We start from the raw sequence: 20536 nt of genomic DNA on the forward strand, positions 1-20536 counted from the left end.
CAGTAGACACTTATCAAACATTAATAGAGACATTTTTGCCCTTATACATAATATTCGAGATGCGCTGAGTTCACTAAATCCAGAGACTGAAATGTGTGGAGAATAATACTTCACAGACACAGAAATCTTCAATAAAAAGGAAACACAGTTTCAAATTGAATACTGTCTGCCATCAAATTTGAGCTATCCTCTTGTGGACAACAGTGTGAATAGTAAATATTAATAGTGTCAGTGTGTGTCAAAAAATAAAATAACATGATAGCTGAAGAATTAAAGCACCAACAACCATTTTAATTTAAGTGACACATGATTTTTAACCCGAGTTTTCAAAAGATGCTGATATCTTATGGAGTTCCTTGGGGCAACATTCCACCAAAAAAAAAAAAAAAAAATCTCCCTGAAAGACTAAATATTATTTTTAATGTGCTTGGCAATATACTTAAATAGTTTTGAGGAACTCAGTGAACCTAAAATATGGCAGTTTCTCCATCCCTCTTGATTTTAAGGAGCTTACTGTTCCATATAATAATTTGTCTTTTCAAATAATAGGGAAAAAGAGGTCAATGTAAGTTCACCATGTGAATTAAGCACAGCAGTAACAAATGCATTTATGAAAATCTTTAAAAAATTGTTTGTAGACCTAGTTCTTCCCTCTCACTTCCTCATGTTGCTCTCTTGGGGTAGATCTAATAAGCCTATGAAGCAAGATCTGAGCACTTACTAGAAATGCCATCAATATTCTTTTTTATTATATATAAATGTAAAGTTAAGAATGAACTTCCTTTTTTGACTTTGGAAAGAGCTGACTGCATTTTAAAGTAACCTCAGTGAATAGACTTGAGGACACAGGGAGGGGGAAGGGTAAGCTGGGACGAAGTGAGAGAGTGGCATGGACATATATACACTACCAAATGTAAAACAGATAGCTAGTGGGAAGCAGCCGCACAGCACAGGGAGATCAGCTCGGTGCTTTGTGACGACCTAGAGGGGTGGGATAGGGAGGGTGGGGGGAGGGAGGCTCAAGAGGGAGGGGATATGGGGATATATGTATACGTATAGCTGATTCACTTTGTTATAAAGCAGAAACAAACACACCATTGTAAAGAAATTATACTCCAGTAAAGATGTTAAAAATGAATTTAAAAAAAAGAAAAGAACAGGATGAAAACTACTTCAAAGGATGTGAAAAGATACAAACTATTTCTGAGGGAGTAGGCTGAGATGGCTAAAGGGAGAGAGATGACCGCTCTACATGTCTGTAGTTTTCTCATTGTCAAAATAAGTAAATATTACTTCTATAAGTTAAATAAATCTAAACTAAAAACAAACAAACAAAAAGTAACCTCAGTTTGTTAGAGGACCTAAAAATAATCATGACATTTGATTAACGCAGGCTGCTTTTAACAAAAGCACACTAACTCAAGGGTAGAGGTAAACCCCTTTCTTGTTCTTAACTTCCAAGTTAAAGTTTAAAAAGGAAATTTTTTTCCTAAATTTCCAGTTTTTAAGCATACCCAAACTCTAAAACATCACTTTAACAACTGCAGAGCACTATTCAAAAACCCAATACTTCAATCTAGTGTATTGCTAACGCTGCTGAAGTTCCGTGTAAGGCTTCATTTTTAATTCGCTTATCGAATCTACACTGGCAGTGAATGTCCTAACTCAGCACAGGAGGAAGACAGAAGCTTCAGGAAAGCCCAAAGGGGAAAGAGTAAGAGTTTTATTTACATGGAGATTTGGTCAAAGTGGAGCTGCCCAAAGTGGAGCCACCGATAAAAGGGCTCATGGACCACACAGGGCAAAAGGGCCGTGCCCTACTCCGCTGGAAAATGCTGACTGAGTGGGTGGAATGCAATCTATGAAAATGGAACCATGAAACCTCTCTGCTTTTCTTCCTCTTGTTTTTGCCAAATTATCTTTATTCCACAATCCATAGAATCTTCCCTGTCCACCACGTTTCCTCCTTTCGTTCTACTTATCTTCCTTTTGGCCACTTCCTTTTGTTTCAATGTGCCATTCCTCTGAGGCCCTTCTCCCCTCACTCCAGCCTCCTCATTTTCCAGTTTTCCGGATATCACAATTCCCTCTTGTGCCTGGAGCAAATCATCCCCACCACTACCACCTGCTCTTTCCTGCCCCTTTTCTGAGCTCAACGCCTGCCTGCGTGGAAAGCTCCATTCTTCTGATGCAGCTGGGAAGTAGCAGCTACAATTGGGGGTGGTGGGGCACGAGGCACATATAAGAATGCAAACTCAGCACCAGAAGACAAGAAGAGGAGATTTTATGGTCAACTACAGCGACATTTACACTCTTTACTTTGTAAATCCTAAATCGCAAGCAATGAGCTGGTATCACTGCTGTCTCTCATGGACCTTACCCATTTTACCCTTGTGTTCTCTACTCAATCCTTAATAGAATTTCAAGGTCTCATTACAGTACCAAAGACTGGAACAGCGTGATATAATCGGCTGCACTGTGGTGTGTATGGTCGGGCAAATTAAGTTGAAAATAAAAGCAAAGGCTGGTCAGAGCAGAAACGATGGCCTGTAATTAGCATATCTGCAATACTGTCTATAATCGTCACGTTACAAGAAACTGGTCCTGTAAACCCAGAGATTTGATACCCTGCCTCTTCATACAGCACTTACATACAGGAATCCTGAAGGGCCATTCCACAGGAGATGTAGTGACAAGATCAATGTTGACATAACAGCTGGAGAGTTGCCAAAATTCCATCACAAATGCCGAGACCATTTCAGATGGAGTGGAGTATTAATAGGCATGGTCCCCGACTCCACACACCATGTGGTGGCCAGCCTCTGAGATGACCCCTCCCCTACCTCACCCCACCATCAGCCCACCTCGGGGTAGACGCCTTCCACACCGTATCAGTAGGTACAATATGTGACCAACAGAATGTGGACGTGTATGACTTCTGAGGTATAAGGAAGAACTGTGAAAGAGCTTGAAATTTAGTGGCTTTCCTAGCAAGCTTATCCGTCTGGGTTAACTAACGGCCCCACAGCAAGTAATATAAGTGTTAGCAAAATATAGAGAAGTCGTGGCTTGCCCAAGTCATCTCCAGCTACTCCTTCTTTTGCAGCACTTCTAACACCTAGCAAAGTAATTTAAAGCCGTGTGTTGAGAAGGTTCAGACACAGAAACAAGCTGGCCCATTAGGCTTTACTCCTCGGCCTCACAAGAGAATCCAGCCCAGAGAAGAGGCAGAGGAGAGATAAGGAGGGAACTGAATTTTATTCTTGCCCAGGATTTACCAGGCTGTTGGCGGTAAACGGTCACGGTCTTTTCTTGGGATTGGATGCCTCTCTGACTCCCCTCATATCTCAAATCCTTGGCACTGAAAGTTACTCAACATTGACTCAGAACACAGGAGGCCCTGTCCTGCAGCACTCCAGGGGTTGCGCTCCCAGGCTGGGGGTTCTGTTAACATGACCCACATGAGGCGGTTCCCTTAAGCAGAAAAATGCCATGGTCTTTCTTTATCCATATTCTTTAACATTTCTAAAGCACTTAGTGCCTCTAAAATTGTATTAAGAACTCATGACAGTCTTCTGAAATAGGTGCTATTAATGGTCCCCACTTTATACAGACATGAAGAAACTGAAGCTTTGAGAGATTAACTATCTTGCCCAAAGGCCCAAGGTTCACAAGGGGCAGAGGTGGGACTGAACCCAGATCTGCAAGGTCCTGACTAGTATGTTATTTTGCTTCTAAGTATGGCACATTTGTGACGATGCCCTTTGACCCAGTTAAATTCAGAATTCAACTTAGCTAAATGAGAGAATAACATGTAAAAGTTTCAATTCAATAAAATTGAAGGTTATATATGTACCAGAAACAAACCATGTCATCACTTATACCTGCTGTTTAAAGGGTTCTTTGGGATGACATGTATTTTACCCACATGGGTTCTGATGTCATCTAAATGCCTCTATGATCAGTTCCCAAGAAAGCAAAAAAAGGCAGAGAAAATAATATGGGTTCACAGAGTTAAGTACTACATATGGTAGAAACTAATCAAAATTCTGCCCTCAATCTTCTGGTGAACATTCACTGCAAGAGAAAACTCAAAAAAATTTTTGCATGTTGTCTGTCTTTTTATATGTAAGTAAAAAATGGGAAGCTTCAAGTATGATTTAATGCGTTAAGACTTCTTAAACGGACATGACAAAAATATCTCATCCTGTCTGTTGAAAGAACCATGTAGTTAACATCTTTAAAACATTCCAGATTGCAACAGAAATACAGGGGGAAAGGGCAAAAGGCAAAAAGATAAGTGATGGAACTTGATAAAGACAACTATACACTCTACTCAATAGCAAAAATTTGGGCCACCACATTTTCCTCTTTGTTGAGCCACAGATTTTGCCTTTGTATCAGGAAAGTCAGTGCCTCTGGAAGGAAAAAAAAAATCAGTACACTGGGGTCTTACTGAAAAAAGTTATTCATTGCTGGATTTCTCCAGCTCTGGCCCTCAGAGGATAGTGCCCAGGTCAGAAAGCACATGTCAGTGAGCAGCACCCTCCTCCTGAAAACAGCCTTCTGTCCCCAAGCCTCCCTCCCTTCCATCCCACACGTAGGCAGTTGTCACAAGGCCTGGAAACCTGCTCAGACCTCTCCCAGCATCCCTCAGGGGCCTTGGAGACTAGGGGATAGATCTGGCAATCTACATCTGAAATGGAAGTAAGGGTGTTAATTGCCCAGCTTCCTGCCAAAATGAGTGTATCTTGCATTTTGATCCAAGGGTCCACATTATCTCTTCAAAAAAATAAAAGTCACTTGGGTTTGGCTGGACTATTTTCACTTTTCAGACTGTACTTGGCAGAAGAATGGGTAAATTCCACTGACTTGAGCTCATTTTTTTTTTTCATGTTTTCTTGATATTTTTGCCACGCACAGGATTCATATGCAGCTGCAGACAGGTGAAAACACACGGGATTTATCATCACCAAAAACTTGAGATGAAGCAATAATGAAAATCCAACTAGAAACTGTACCATTTTCAAATGCAGTGTGGAAAGCACCCACACCGGGAGAAAGGATCCCTGCCCCCTGCACAAGTAAACTCTCTTCCAAAACACCCAGTCAGAGTATGCCTAGGAGGTATGTGCTCATGAGAGAAAAAGGCTGCAGGTGAAAGAAGAAATGAGCCACTTATGAAGTGTGAAAGCCCCACTAAACACCTTATTTTAAACAGAACAGCACCAGTGTTATCTCTTATAGGGAGCCAGGACCAAAAGAGACTCCAAAAGAAAATCTGCCTTAACTCGTCACATTCCAGACCTTATTAACATTAGGCCTGTCCTTCCAAACAAAGGAAACGACTATCAGCCCTGCACAGGTGGATGCAGCCGCCCCTCCCAGAGCCAAGCCACCCAGCAAGAGACAGCCTCCAAGAACCGGCAACTGCCCACAATCTCAGACCTCTGGAGGAAAAGGCCGTCCTCACCCTCACTACAGCAATTCTTATCTGCAGAATGAATAAACTTTCATGCTAATTTCAGTATATACATACAGGGGTCAGATTCTGGTTTGTGACCAGTAATAGCAAAATGTAGAAAGAGAAAAAATGTCAGGGAGGGCCATCTGAGAAGAAATCAGAACACAAAAACCTGGTAATAAGGAATACTACTACTGGGGGTCAGAAGGAGAAAAGCATAAGAATAATGCTTTTGTCACCAGCTTTCAATGTTACAATCAGAAACTATCATTCTATGTGATGGAATTTTATCAACAGTGTAACTGAGTCTCTGGATTGTCAACAATTCCAAAGGTCAAATGCCAAAAGTATGCTGTATCTTCATCTTCTTCTATATTTGGAAGTCTTACCATTTTGTCCCAATGTTTTCCCATATGGCACTGTAAGTTCTAGAAGTCTTCACGTAAACTACTACTTATACGTTAGCAACATAAAAGGGACTCTCTCTACCTCCCGTATATGCTTATCATTATACAGGTACTACAAAAGGAATAAGCTTCAACTTAAAATGAGTGTTTTAACTGAACGCCTCCCATACCCCTCATTTAAAAATCTTCCTTCAAAATTGCTTGGCATTCACGGGGCCAGTGGTTTTCAAATGTTACTGTGCCTGATTACCACCTGGAGAGCTCAACAAAACACAGGTTGCTGGGTCCCACCTCCACCAACTGTAATCCAGCAGGTCTGGGGCAGACCAGGACGGCACATGTCTTACAAGCTCCTAGATGGCGATGAAGCTGTGGCCTGGGACTGAACAGCCAGAGTCCAAGTGAGGGTGAGGAAAGCTTTGTGGATGACAAGTGCCCATATCTCCCGCCCCAAGCACAGCAGCTCCAACTCTATCTGCTGTTACAACGCCGGCGTATGTGTGTGTGTGTGAGAGAGAGAGAGAGAGAAAGAGAGAGAGAAAGATGATGGTTGGGGAGGAAGGATTCTGTATTGCATTGCGGATCCACATGAGATCTTTTTTTTCTTTTTTTGCGGTACGCAGGCCTCTCCCTGCTGTGGCCTCTCCCGTGGCAGAGCACAGGCTTCGGACGCGCAGGCTCAGCGGCCATGGCTCACGGGCCCAGCCGCTCCACGGCATGTGGGATCCTCCCAGACCAGGGCACGAACCCATGTCCAATGCATCGGCAGGCGGACTCTCAACCACTGCGCCACCAGGGAAGCCCTGAAAATCACTGACTTTAACTCACCTGTTCATTTTACTGAAAGGGAAACTGAGGCCTAGTCAAATGACTTGTTATGTATCACATAATCTAAAACACAAACAACTGTTATCTTACAAATCCATTAAGGTTTTAAAATGTTCAGGTAATGAGTGAAAAAGATAAACCCAGGGATGAGGTAAAGGTCAGCAGTATCAACTACACACACAAAATACTTTCACACACACACACACACACACACACACACAAGGTGTTTGGAGATTGTGACTTATAAACACTCTTGATGTTCTTTCTTTCTCCCCTTCCTCTACCCAAACAACCCCCCCCCATTATTAATGGGGTTGCTTACTTAAGTCTTTTCATATTATCAGACAGTGGATCCTCACCAAAGTTTTCGTTTTTCACTCTGGCTTCACAAAATCATTTCTAAAACAGTACTAGCAGATAACCTAACTCTCCTTTCTGAGGATATATCAATATGACACAGGGACTACAGTGCTGGCTGAAAACTAGGGGATTTCAGTTACAAAACTGTATCCTCTGAATAACTTCCTTGATATCATATGCTTCGGTTTTTACCAAGGATAAAATGGAAGGATGAAACTTCCCTCTCACTCAAGAAGAGCAACAGAAACTTCTGTAGCCTCTGTGATAAAAGGAACATGACAATCTTAACTTGGTTTGGGCCACAGAAGAGGCTCAAGGCCCAGCTCTTCTTGTACAACATTCTGCACACAAGGACAAATTCTGTCATCCTGTCCTTGAACAACTATGGACAAGGTGCTCAGGCACTGAACTAAAATCAAATGCCAGTTAAGGAAAAGAAAGAGAAGGGAAATTTTCTTGAAATATTTTCCCCTAATCAATCTGCCATTATTATGCCTTGGGGAGACAGGCCCCACAGAAAGAGATGATATTTGAGCTGGCTCTTGAAGGACTGAGTTGGAGTGTGCTAGGCACAGGGACTGGAAGGAAAAGCCAAGAAGAGAAGATGAGGCATATTCTTGAAATAGGGCAAAACTTTGGGCAGCTGGTGGGGAAATCTAAAGTACTTGGGAAGGTGAGCATCAAGCAGCTTAGACTTTATTCTCTGGACAATGGGGACCACCATGGAGGTTCCTTAGGGAGGGGAACAGCACGTTCAGATCTGATGTAGATGTGGCTGTAATCAGAGGATGGGATGGAGAGGAAGATGGATAATCCCATTTCTTAAAACATAAGGCGGTCCTTCTCAGACTAAGCATAGGGAATCCTAACTCAGGTTTCTAAAAAATGTATGAGGAGATGCCAAAGACAGAGTTCATTAGAAAGGATGGCCCAAGAGGGTATCCAGAGTTCTCACTCACTCGGAACTCTAAGTGTCCCTGATGGGGTGATGAGAAGATGTGTGAAATCTGGCACCTCTGGGTAGGCAGCACATTTTTACCCCAGTAGCAATCTCTCTCAGAGAGCCTGGATGCAACTTTCAGAGGTAGAGGTCCAGGAGTACAGGGTTGAACTTTCAAAATGAAGATGGGTTTAAGCAGAAGGAAGCCACTTCTGGCTTACAGGGGAAGGAGTTGCAGGGCGAGGGCATGAAGGCAAGAGAGACGGCATCGGATGGCGGGAGGGGGAGAAGGGGGCTCAGGGGCACATAGAGATACTTGTTTTGAGAAGGGCATGTATCTTGATGAGAGTTGACCCTAAGATTACAGGGGGGAGACGATAAGAATATTCAAGTAACAACGGTGACCATTATACTGAGGTGTTAAGAACCGAGATAGACTACTTTTAATATTTAATATTGGGAATTAAAATACCCATTTCACAGATGAGGATACAGAGATTCAGGGAATACTAAAAGCAAATAGTCAGCAAGTGACAAAACCCAATTCTAAGCCAAGTGTGTCTGATACCAAAGCCCCAACTGTTCTCTGCCCACATCACACCATCAACGCCAAGGTGTACAAGAAAACTGGAATCGTACATTCCCCTGATGGTACTGTAGACTTTGTCCTGCCTAAGCTGTTTTCCTGAAGGTACCAGCAGTAAATGAAAGGAGGGGCTGGCTGCAGAGCAGATGGCTTGTTTTAGAGAACAGTGCAGTTAAGAACACAGGGTTCATTCCACAAATATTTACTAAGTACATACTATATGCCACACACAGTCCTAGGAGGTGGGGAGAAGGTGGTGAGCTAAAGTTCCTACCTCACATCACATACAAACTAGCAAACCACACCTTCCGTAACCATCCTTGATATCAGAACAGTAGTTCTCTATCTTGCTGGCCATCATCCTCAGTGGAAGTTTAATGAAAAAACATGAAGCCAGATCAGGTGAAGAGATTCTGGTTTAGCAGGTCTGCAATGAGGGTTAGGGGTCTGCATTTTTTGGAAGTTCCACCAGTGTTTCTGAAGTACAAACAAGGGAACCAAGATTCCAGAGAGTAATTAAGCAATCTCCATCTTTTCAATATATTTATTTGCTTAGATTAACATAATCTGTTTGCTTATCACAGCACCAGGTACAAATTTGAAGTTTGCCCTTTTCCTTTTACATTTGTATTTTCTAAGTAGTAAAAAGGCGGTAAGTAATTCAAGTAGAATCCCTCAAAAACTAGGGAATTCTGAGACTAAAAGTTGGCCTCCTCTGGCAAACGTGGGCATCTTAAGTAGAATGTAGAAAAATACCACAACCTGTACCGTCATGGTTAAGTATAAACCCTAATCTTGTGCGAACTACACATGAATGTAAACAGATCAACACACTAGAATTAATTGTAGCTTCATATTAATCAGATGGCACTGAAAACTTAAGAATTATTTGAGAAACTTACTTCCTGGGTACAGGAGTCAGTTGCAGTACATTCAAGCAAAAAGATACCCTGGGAGAATGTTGCCATTTACGTATGAGAAGGCAGAAGAAGCCTTCTGGGATCCTTTCAGCCAACAATCACATTCTGAGGCAGACAGGGCTGAACCACTATGAACAACATTATGGACTCCAGGAACAAGAGGTGCTTTTGTTCACCTATTCCACCTGATTCAGGTTTTCCTCTTTGCTTCGGACAACCTGGAGGCTCAAAGCCAAATAGATGGCCTACATCAAGCAACTCTTCGGGATTCTTTGTGTACAACCTTACTCGTGTCTTCGTCTTATTTGTCCTCAGTTTCCTCAGATATTTATTTTTTTATAGATTACTTTTCAGAGCAGTTTTAATTGCAGAGCAAAACTGATCAGATGCAAAGAAGGCCCTTATACACCCCACCCACCACATGCACAGAGCCTGCCCCACCTATCATGTCCACACCAGAGCAGTACATTTGTTACAGCTGATGAATCTACACTGACAGGCCAACATTACCAAGTCCATAGTTTACGTTAGGGTGTATGTAACTCTTGGTGTTGTACACTGTATGGGTTTTGACCAATGTATGTGATATGTACCCACCATTACAGTAACAGACAGAGTAGTTTCACTGCCCTAAAAATCCTCTGTGCTCTGCCTGTTCACTCCTCACTCCCCGAACCCCTGACATCTATGAATCTTTTCACTGCCTCCATAGTTTTGCCTTTTTCTATTGGATAGTTGGAATCATACAGTAGGTAGCCTTTTCAGACTGGCTTGTTTCACGCAGTAACATGTATTTAAGGTGGCTCCGTGTCTTTTATAGCTAGATAGCTCATTTCTTTTCAGTGCTGAGTAATACTCCATGTGTGGATGAACCAGTTTATTTATCCATTTACTTACTGAAGGACATCTTGGTTGCTTCCAAGTTTTGGCAATTATGAATAAAGCTGCTCCAAACATCCGTGTGTATTTTTTTGTCAGGACGTTAAGTTTTCAATTCATGTCAGCAAATTGTTATTTTTTTATCCAACATGTAAACCCCCTCAGATCCTTATTGGAATGCGCTAGAGTACATAAAATAATACTCCATCTGACTCTATATATTTCATGGCTAAACCATGTGGAGAGTAGCACTTGGAGTGATTTTGAGTAGGCAAATACTGTGATGAGAAAAGGAACAATACACCAAGTTTGAACTGAAGGTGAGATAAAAATATTTTCTAACTCTTTTCATTGTGAAACACACACTCCCAGAAGCCCATAATGAAAAAGATCTCACTGTTACCAACACAATAACATGTTCTCTACACAACAGCAAAGAGCTTAAGGTGCTCAGAATAATTATACTCTCTGTCATAATGTAAAATGCCAAAATGCTTGTAAACATATGTACATTAGCAAACATTTCAGCGTTGATTTCAATGCAAATCCATTTCCTCTCTTACAGCTATGAGAGAATATTAAAATATAGGGCAGCTTACACATTTAGGTATATGTAAAAGGAAATAATTGCATATATAAGGAAGGTTTACTTTTGCCAGGTAATTCATAACTTCACTAATTTTGTATGCTAAGTTTAACCCTGCTTCATCTTATTTCCCTTCTCTTATTGTCTCTCTGCCTCTTAGATCTTACTCAAATTTGTTTTATCTGGCTCTATTATATTTATCTATTTCATCTGCCTTAAATCTTTTTTGATGCAAGGCAGAACAAAAAGTATTAAAGAATTAATCAAGTAATCAAGGTAGTTCAAACTTCATAAGCTCTCTGAAGACAGCTTATACATTCTTTTTCTGTAGACTAAAATTCTCCTTAGGAAAACCTATTTCTAATTTTTTTGTGTGTGAATTCTCTCTTAAATGCCCATGATTTAAAATTATAACTTGCTAATAACTGAATTTCAAACTTAGAAATTATAGTATTATTTGACTAAAAATCATTTTATACAGCAGACATAGCACTTTCCACTAGGAGCTGTTTGAAAGCCTCTTAAATCTTGGGTCACTCTTATATACTTGTTTATGTTTTGTTTAATAATTATAATAATAATAATGCATGGTAATTAAATAAAAGTTGGAAAATACAGAAAGGAATAAACAAAATTAAAAGCACGTATAATATATCTCACAGAGAAATTACTGTTCACTTTTCACTGTATCTTACTATTGCTCTTTTTCGTGCTGCAGTTCACTCATATGAACAACACGGGAGGAAATGCTGATGCCAGTGTCTGGTTTTACCTAATTTTCCTCTGCCCTGACAGAGGCCAGTCTTCCCTACACAATCAACCATACACTAATTCTGTCTTTTTCATTCACAAACACATTCTCACATACACAATGCCGGTTTCTACCTGGATGAGGTCCGATAAGGAAGGAGTGTATTTAATAGGGTTATAATCCATTCTTACCTTGTCTTTCACGTCTTTATTTCTATCTGTTATCTCACCTAGCTTATCAAAGTGTTCTTCTTTTGCTTCCCTTAAGTCAGCCTTCTACATATGCCTACATAAAAAGCTTCTGTTTTTAACTCCTGTGGCATAAGAACAGGTTGTGTCTAAGTCTTACCTAAAAGCTTCATTCAAGGCACGCGCACCTTCTTCCCATATTTATTGATCTACAGCCACAAGACTAATCTACAAAGAAACAAATGCCCTTTTGAACTGATGTCTCTCTATTTATATGTGGTGCCCCTAATTCTTCCCTCTCATCCTTGGTCTATGAATACTTCATTCAGGATGCCAAAGGTGGCATTGAAAACAATAACTGATGAGGGAGACAGAAATATATTCCCTTACACAATGATAAATTTCACTACAGTATGGAAGTAATTACATCTGGTTTTATGAGGTATAATTGTTTTGAGATTTAAACTAGCCCTATACTTCTTAGAAAGTTTACCTGTTTTACTTAGGATCTCTTCCACATTTGTCTACTTAGAATGAAACAACGGAAGTAAGCTAACGTGAAAACACTGTCAGGTACTTGTTACTGAGATTAAGTAGAACGTGACACAGCACGTGTGATCGAAGAAATAACACTTCTGCCATGAAGTAGTGATAGAAAAGAGATGACAAAACATCCTGTCCTTGCTGAGCAAAAGATAAGAGAAGGTCTACCCTATCGCTCCTAGCAGAAAGACCAACTGCCATGCAACACCCTGACAGAAAACTCGGCGTCTCACTCTTTCACGGCAAACGTCTTTGAACATTACCTTGCAAGTCTGCGTCACTTGACTTCGGACTGCTTCTTGCTCGCCGCTCTGTTTTCTTAACGCCCGGCCCACCGCTGCCTCCTCCCCCGCCTCCGCCGCCACCACCACTGTGGCCCTTCCCGTAGCCGTTGTACACGGTTGTGCAGTTGCTCTTGTAGATCGAAGAAGGAGGGCTGTTGAGGCGATTCTGGCGGTCAATCTGGCGGTCTTTCAGCTTTTTGTGCGGAGGCTTGCTGTACTGGTCTTCTCGGGTGATATAACTCGACATTCCATAGAGTGGTATAATTTCTAAAATGATGATTATGACAAATGCAAGCTCAGTCTACGTTTCCAATAACAAATTATTACAGGGTCAAATGACCTGATGCCTGAAGGAAGAAGTTTAACATATTACTAAATACAGTATAAAAGTGATACGCAGATTATACATGTTTAAAATATTCCCATTAATTTCTAACCAATAAAGGAATAATTAATCATTAAAAAAATATACTGTAGGTTCAGAAATGTTCCAGAAATTATGGGAAATACTGAAGAAGGGTTACTGTCCACCAAGAGTTCATATTTTAGTTGAATAGATAACTAAGCTTGATTTTGCCTGTTATTTTTAGTAGTTGCAACATACAAAAAAAGTTAGAATTAACAAATAAAATACCCCCTTAAGTAATGTGTTCTTAGAATCAAGATACTTGAAAGTATGCTTATCCTTACGGACAGAATAGCATTTCTATCAGAAAGTACATAGCAACTAGAATATAAGGAGTTATTTGTGCCATCTAGAAGAGCCAACATTTGAACAAAACCTACTAAAATGAAAAGATGAGAAATTCCCATTAAAAATAATCAAAGCTCACAGAATCAGGGGAAATGTTCAAGGAGATCTTGTAGTGATAAATATAAGTCATCTCTGGAACCTGGTGCCAAGCATAATAATCTACGGTCATAAACTAGTCTTTTGGGGCGATCAGGAGGTAAGACAAACTGACTAGTAGAAAGTCACCTGGCTTCACTTTTAACATGGCTCAAAAGAAAATGGGAGCCTGCAAAACAATCTCACGATCTTAGGGGAAAACATTTATTTTAAATTTAAATTTTTTAAGCAATTAAAAATTCTATTTAGACATTAATAAAAATGGTAATGTATAACAGACACTGGGTCCTTACATGTTTATAAGAAAAAAAGGCCCCACGCGCACAGAGTGAGTGACCATATAAATTTCCATCCAAATCTGAGTAATTCTGAGCATGATTAGGGAGCATTTCTAATTATTTCTCTTGACACGAGACCTAAACCAGCACTGTCCTAGGCACACCAGGAATGTATGGTCACCCTATATAACTTAATGACTAATGTTTCAATTGTTCAATGGTAAAGCTCCACTTTTCATTTTCTTTCTGTTCACATAGCTTGAGGAAGACCTTTAAAAAGCAAATCTTTACAAGATAACCAATCTGCACTAGAGAAACACAATCCTATTCAAAAAGTGCATGCCCAAATAAATTATGTCTAAACATATACAAAAAGAATGGTAAAAAGGCTTTAAATATCACAATGCATTACACTTGAGACTTAAAATATTCACCACGGGTACTGATAGAATAATATTTTAAAACATCAAGAACTTTTAAACTCACATGGTTTGGGAAATTAAATGTTTAAATTGCTTTTAGGTGTATGCACACTGAGAACTAAGGTAAGACAATATATAAAAGCCTTTTTATTTATAAAGCAAAGGTTTTTTGTTTTCTGCTTTCTTTAATTTGGAATCAATGAAGGCACTTTTATTTTTACATTATTGCTCTGTGTTATTTTAATGAAATTAAACCAAAATACCCTATTCAATGAAGACAATATAATTTCTCTTTTTGCTTAATTCTAACGATGACTTAAATCATACTGTTGTATAAAATTACAGAGGACACCATTCACAAAACAGTAACTGTGTGGCATCCTACTAAAAGACTGCTAAAATAAGGCAGGTCAGACACTCTTCATCAAGCAATGAGTCAGTAGCCAAGGCTTTTCACACTGTCATTAAGCTCAGACCTAACCAGAAAACTCTGACAAATGCTCAAATACTTAATGTGTACTGTGTCAGAGTACTGAATACTTTTTTAAAAACTATACTTAATTAACTGAATTTTTTCAGTTTTTATCAAAATGTTTTCATGGAACATGCCCAATCTGATGTTTTGGAGTGTTATGCTACTAGACAAAAAGACTTTAGCAATAGGAAGCTATTGATGCCTCCATGCAATTAAAGTATTGATTCGTCTTTTGCTATCATCTCTCCATACCCCATTATAATAGCACCTGATCCTTTTGAATTATATTAAATTTCTTTCTAACTACTATTACTACAACTACAAAAAATCAAATTCTATCCCTAAGTTACAACAGGACACAGGGTATTTCACTTAAAATACCTATCTCAAATTTTTCTCTTGTTAATAAGAAAATATTCCAATGTGGTATAAACATACAGGGGGAAACATATATATATATATATATATATATATATATATAAAGTTGATGAGAGAAGGTAAGGTGACAACTTCCTCCAAAACTAACAGGCATTTCTCATACAATTTATCTGTAAACCAATGTAATAAGTGTTTGAAACAATAAAACACTTCAATTCACAGTCAGACACAGAAGAAAATCCCTTTGCAAAGTCCTAGAGGTTGAAGTCTAATTTTATCCTCACTTGTCTGGTTTCTTAGTATCCATTTTGATAGAGAAGGGCTTTAGACTAAACCAACACCAAGGCCAAAACTAAAAAGAAATAATGTCGGTATCTCTGAGATTCTTTTTCATTTCAAGGTAAATATTTGCCTAACAACCAGTGAAACTGTGGCTGCACTAATGGCTATTCTTAAACTAAAAACAGCGTTCAGGAAGACCACACCAACAGTCAGGGGATTTGGAGTTCGCCAAGATTGCAACAGAGCATCCAAGAAACCCAAAGTTTACCAAGACCTCGCAGTCTTCTATCACTGGAAAAGGGGCATAAAACCCTTTGTAAATTCCCTTCTACTGCTAGACCATATGAATGCCTAAGAAATAATGTGCTGCAGTTCTGTCTTGGGCCACGTTCACATAAAAATATGTTCTCAGGACATGGGAACATATGATAGGTTACTGCCTCTTTTCTGAAATAAGAAGTGACTCTCCCACTACCTGCTCTCTGTGGGGTGGGATGAGGGCAGAATTTGAAAACATATAAAGAAAGAAAGAGTTGCAAGACACAATTCAGGACAAAGAAAGTTAGGAATTTACCATGAGCTTTATACAGCAGATAGAACCTCCTCTACCATGTTTATTACAGAGGAAACAAAGCTGCTCACTGGCTCTCTCAAGCTACTTAAATGTTGTAACCAGTTCCAACAGCTCCCGATGCCAGCAATCTACTCACCTTGTTCACCATATATTGTAGGGGGAAGATGATGCTGAGGAAAAAACTGAGGCGGCATATCTCCAGGTCCAGTAACAGGTGGGTAGTAAGCTGTGTGTGAGTTATGAATAAAATGCGGGTGGTGAGTCAGGTAGGGGGGTAGGTGATGGGTTGGAGACATGGCCGAGGGGTAGCTTGGGGGGTAGCACTCAGGAGACTGGGGTGTGACCACCACCCGGCGGACTCCAGTATTGTCTTCAATCACCTAAAGGAAACAGCAGAAAGAACGTAGTATGCATTATTAGTAAATATCCTGTGAATGTATATGGTATTTAATTACTTCCTCCTTAACTTTAATCTTCTCTCCTCCATAGGAAAAAAAAAAATTAGTGCATGTTGAATTCTGATTCTCTAATTCAACTAGTTAAATGAATTTTAGCTGGTGGTTTTCCAGAAAGAAGAGACTTTCTGGGCCACATAAATATGCCTTAGAGGGCTGAGATTCCACGTCTGCCCCGTAACACCCAACCCCGTTCCTGCTTTAGCAAGCACAGTTCCATGACACTGGGGCTTCAGGAAACCAAGGTAACATTAACTTCAGAACCCATAATAGTACCTAAAGGCCATTTAATCTGGAACCAAGGTTGTGGATGAAATGAGGGCTCCCAACCCTTCAAACACTTGAGCAATCCCAAATCGAGGACACCTTCGCTCCCAAGATGTCCTGACGATGTACCGAGTGCTGTGAAGGAGACATTGTGACCGGGGACCTGCTGTGAGCAGAGTGAGCCAATCAACATTCTATCTATACTTTCTTCAAATGATTTTTTAAAAATTCAACCAAGGAAGGTAACATAAGGCAGTACAAAGCCAATATTTATTGCCTCTGTGGCCAACTGCATGCTACCTGCTCTAGGAGCAAACAATTTTGTTGAGACACAAGATAAGAAAAAATACAACAGAAACCATAATCCAAAGGTAAAGCTGTGGGGTACAGAGAACAAGAGCATGAAATGGCAGAATCAGAGCAGGCTTCAGGGACCTCAAAGAACTGGTAGGGCTGGGACAGGTGAGAGCATGGCCCCTGCATTAGGGCCCTGCAGAAAAGGGGACAATGACGCCACAAGAATAAACTTGGAAGCCGGAACCAGGCTTCCAAAGAGACCAGATGGCCTAATCTAGCTTAAGACAATCAGGTACATACACTGATAGGAAATTTTGTTTAAAAAAACAAACAAACAAAAAACTGAAAATTAAACTTGTGTATTGAAATAGACTTCTCATTACATCTCAGGAGGCTGATTATAGGCCAAAATAAAATGACTTAATCATGTCTAAAGCATTCTAATAAAAAAATTATAGTAAGCTTTGTTTCCTAAAATACTGCTTGAGACAAAATGGCAAGTTTATCAACATTAGTCTGTACTTCAGTGAACAAGATAGGTTTAATTTTAATTAATAGTCATTAATCTTTTTTTTTTTTTTTTTTGCTGTACACGGGCCTCTCACTGTTGTGGCCTCTCCCGTTGCGGAGCACAGGCTCCGGACGCGCAGGCTCAGCGGCCATGGCTCACGGGTCCAGCAGCTCCGCGGCATGTGGGATCTTCCCGGACCGGGGCACGAACCCGCATCCCCTGCATCGGCAGGCGGACTCTCAACCACTGCGCCACTAGGGAAGCCCAATAGCCATTAATTTTTATGTTAAGAAAAACAATCTTTGTTTATTAATGAACCTATTAATATAATAGCTTCAGAATTAACTACTATGTTAACAGTTCATTAATAAAGCAATAGTAACTCCTTAAAATTAAGATTCTGAGTCATACTCCCTACTAAAGCTCAGGATGTAGCTTTTTACATATTCTTTATTAAATGTAACCCTTTCCTGGCCTTGGCAAGTTAATCACATTAGCCTCATTTAGGCTGCTAAGTTACAGGTATATGTGAAATGGTGCTTAAACCATGACACTAGAAATTCTAATGTATACACTAATAATTATCATCAAAGCATCTTCTGTTTTTTTCTTTATTGAATTATAGTTGATTTGCAATGTTGTGTTAGTTTCTGTTGTACAGCAGTGATTCAGTTATACATATGCATATATATGTATTATTTTCCATTATAGTTTATTTCAGGATATTGAATATAGTTCCCAGTTCTATACAGTAGGACCTTGTTGTTTATCTATTTTATATATAGCATTGGGTTGGCCAAAAAGTTCCTTTAGTTTTTAAGTAAAAATAAAAGACATTTTTCATTTTCACCAAGAACTTTATTAAACAACGTATTCACTGTTTTGTTCCACTACCTTCTGCCATTTTTCAGGCAACTTCATAATCCCATCTTCCCAAAACTTTCTATTCTTTTTGACCAAAGGACTTTTCCAGGTGCCTTTTATAGTCTTCCAGGGAACTGAAATTTTTTCCATTAAGAGGATTTTGTAAAGATCGAAATAAATGGAAATCTGAAGATGCAATGTCTGGTGAATACGGAGGATGAATCAGAACTTCCCAGCCAAGCTGTAACAGTTTTTGCCTGGTCATCAAAGAAACATGTGGTTTTGCATTATCCTGATGGAAGATTCTGCATTTTCTCTTGACTAATTCCAGATGCTTTTCATCAGGTGCTGCTTTCAGTTGGTCTACTTGGGAGCAGTTCTTGTTGGAATTAATCCTTTGGTTCTCTGGAAGGACCTCATAATAGAGGACTCCCTTCCAATCCCACCATATATACAACATCACCTTCTTTGGATGAAGACCGGCCTTTGGTGTGGTTGGTGGTGGCTCATTTCGCTTGCCCCATGATCTCTTCCATTCCACATTATTGTACAGTATCCACTTTTCACTGCCTGTCACAATTTGTTTTAAAAACAGAACATTTTCGTTACGTTTCAGTAGAGAATCCCATGAGGTAATATGGTCAAGAAGGTTTTTTGCGCTTAATTTACGTGGAACCCAAACATCAAAGCGATTCACATAGCCAAGTTGGTGCAAATGATTTTCAATGCTTGATTTGGATATTTTGAGTATGTCAGCTATTTCCTATGTGGTATACATTGATTGTTTTCAATTAATGTCTTGATTTGAACGCTATCAACTTCAACTGGTCTACCCAACAGTGGAACACCGTCCAGCCAGAAATCTCCAGCACGAAACTTCGCAAACCACTTTTGACACGTTCGATCAGTCACAGTACCTGCTCCATACACTGCACAAATTTTTTGCGTTTAAGTTGCATCTTTACCTTTCTTGAAATAATAAAGCATAATATGCTGACAATGTTGCTTTTTCTTCCATCTTCAATATTAAAATGGCTACGCAAAAATTCACCAATTTTGATTTTTTTTTTTTTAATGCACGCTGATATGACAGCTGTCACAATACAATCTAACATTGTTTTGAATGAAGTTAAAGACAACTAAGTGCTACTCGAGCCAGCTTACGAGAAAACCAGACGAACTTTTTGGTCAACCCAATAGTTTGTATCTGCTAATCCCCAAACCCTAATTTATCCCTCCTCCACCACCCCCGCTTTCCCCTTTGGTAACCACAAGTTTGTTTTCTATGCCTGAGTCTGCTTCTGTTCTGTAAGTAAGTTTATTTGTATCCTACTTTAGATTTCACATATAAGTGATATCATGCGATATTTGTTTTTGTCTGGCTTACTTCACTTAGTATGATAATCTCTAGGTCCATGCATGTTGCTGCAAATGGCATTATTTCATTCTTTTTTTTTTTTTGGCTGACTAGTATTCCACTGTGTATATATACCACATCGTCTTTATCCATTCATCTGTCGATGGACATTTAGGTTGATTCCATGTTTTGGCTACTGTATATAGTGCTACTATGAACACTGGGGTCCATGTATCTTTTCGAATTACAGTTTTCTCCAGATATATGTCCAGCAGTGGGATTGCTGGATCATATGGCAACTCTATTTTTAGTTCTTAAGGAACCTCCACACTGTTTTCCATAGTGGCTGCACCATTTACATTCCCACCAACCGTGTAGGAGGGTTCCCTTTTCTCCACACCCTCTCCAGCATTTGTTATTTACAGACTTTTTAATGATGGCCATTCTGACCAGTGTGAGGTGATACCTCTTTGTAGTTTTGATTTGCATTTCTCTAACAATTAGTGATGTTGAACATCTTTTCATGTGCCTATTGGCCATCTGTATGTCTTCTTTGGAGAAATGTCTGTTTAGGTCTTCTGCCCATTTTTTGATTGGGATTTTGTTTGTTTGTTGTTGTTGTTGTTATTGAGTTGTATGAGCTGTGTGTATATTTTGGAAATTAAGCCCTTGTAGGTTGCATCATTTACAAATATTTTCTCCCCTTCCAGAGGTTGTCTTTTTGTTTTGTTTATAGTTTCCTTTGCTGTGCAAAAGCTTGATTAGGTCCCATTTGTTTATTTCAAGCATC

The 20536-nt window shown here is 39.7% G+C and overlaps 1 protein-coding gene across 8 annotated transcripts in view; it reads right to left on the reverse strand.

Annotated features, from left to right (window-relative positions):
• The window catches only part of FNDC3B (fibronectin type III domain containing 3B), a 357900-nt gene that overhangs the window by 132983 nt on the left and 204381 nt on the right, over positions 1-20536 (reverse strand). For all 8 annotated transcript variants that reach the window (XM_027111777.1, XM_027111778.1, XM_027111774.1 and 5 more), the window contains 2 exons: positions 16132-16375; positions 12716-13003 (listed from right to left, as the gene is read on the reverse strand). In XM_027111777.1, coding sequence (XP_026967578.1) covers positions 12716-13003; positions 16132-16375 — 532 coding nt within the window. The remainder of the gene's footprint in view (positions 1-12715; positions 13004-16131; positions 16376-20536) is intronic.

The sequence above is a fragment of the Aethalodelphis obliquidens genome, unplaced genomic scaffold, assembly GCF_003676395.1.
Source record: "Aethalodelphis obliquidens isolate GAN/ISIS:26980383/991018 unplaced genomic scaffold, ASM367639v1 scaffold1, whole genome shotgun sequence".
NCBI lineage: Eukaryota > Metazoa > Chordata > Mammalia > Artiodactyla > Delphinidae > Aethalodelphis > Aethalodelphis obliquidens.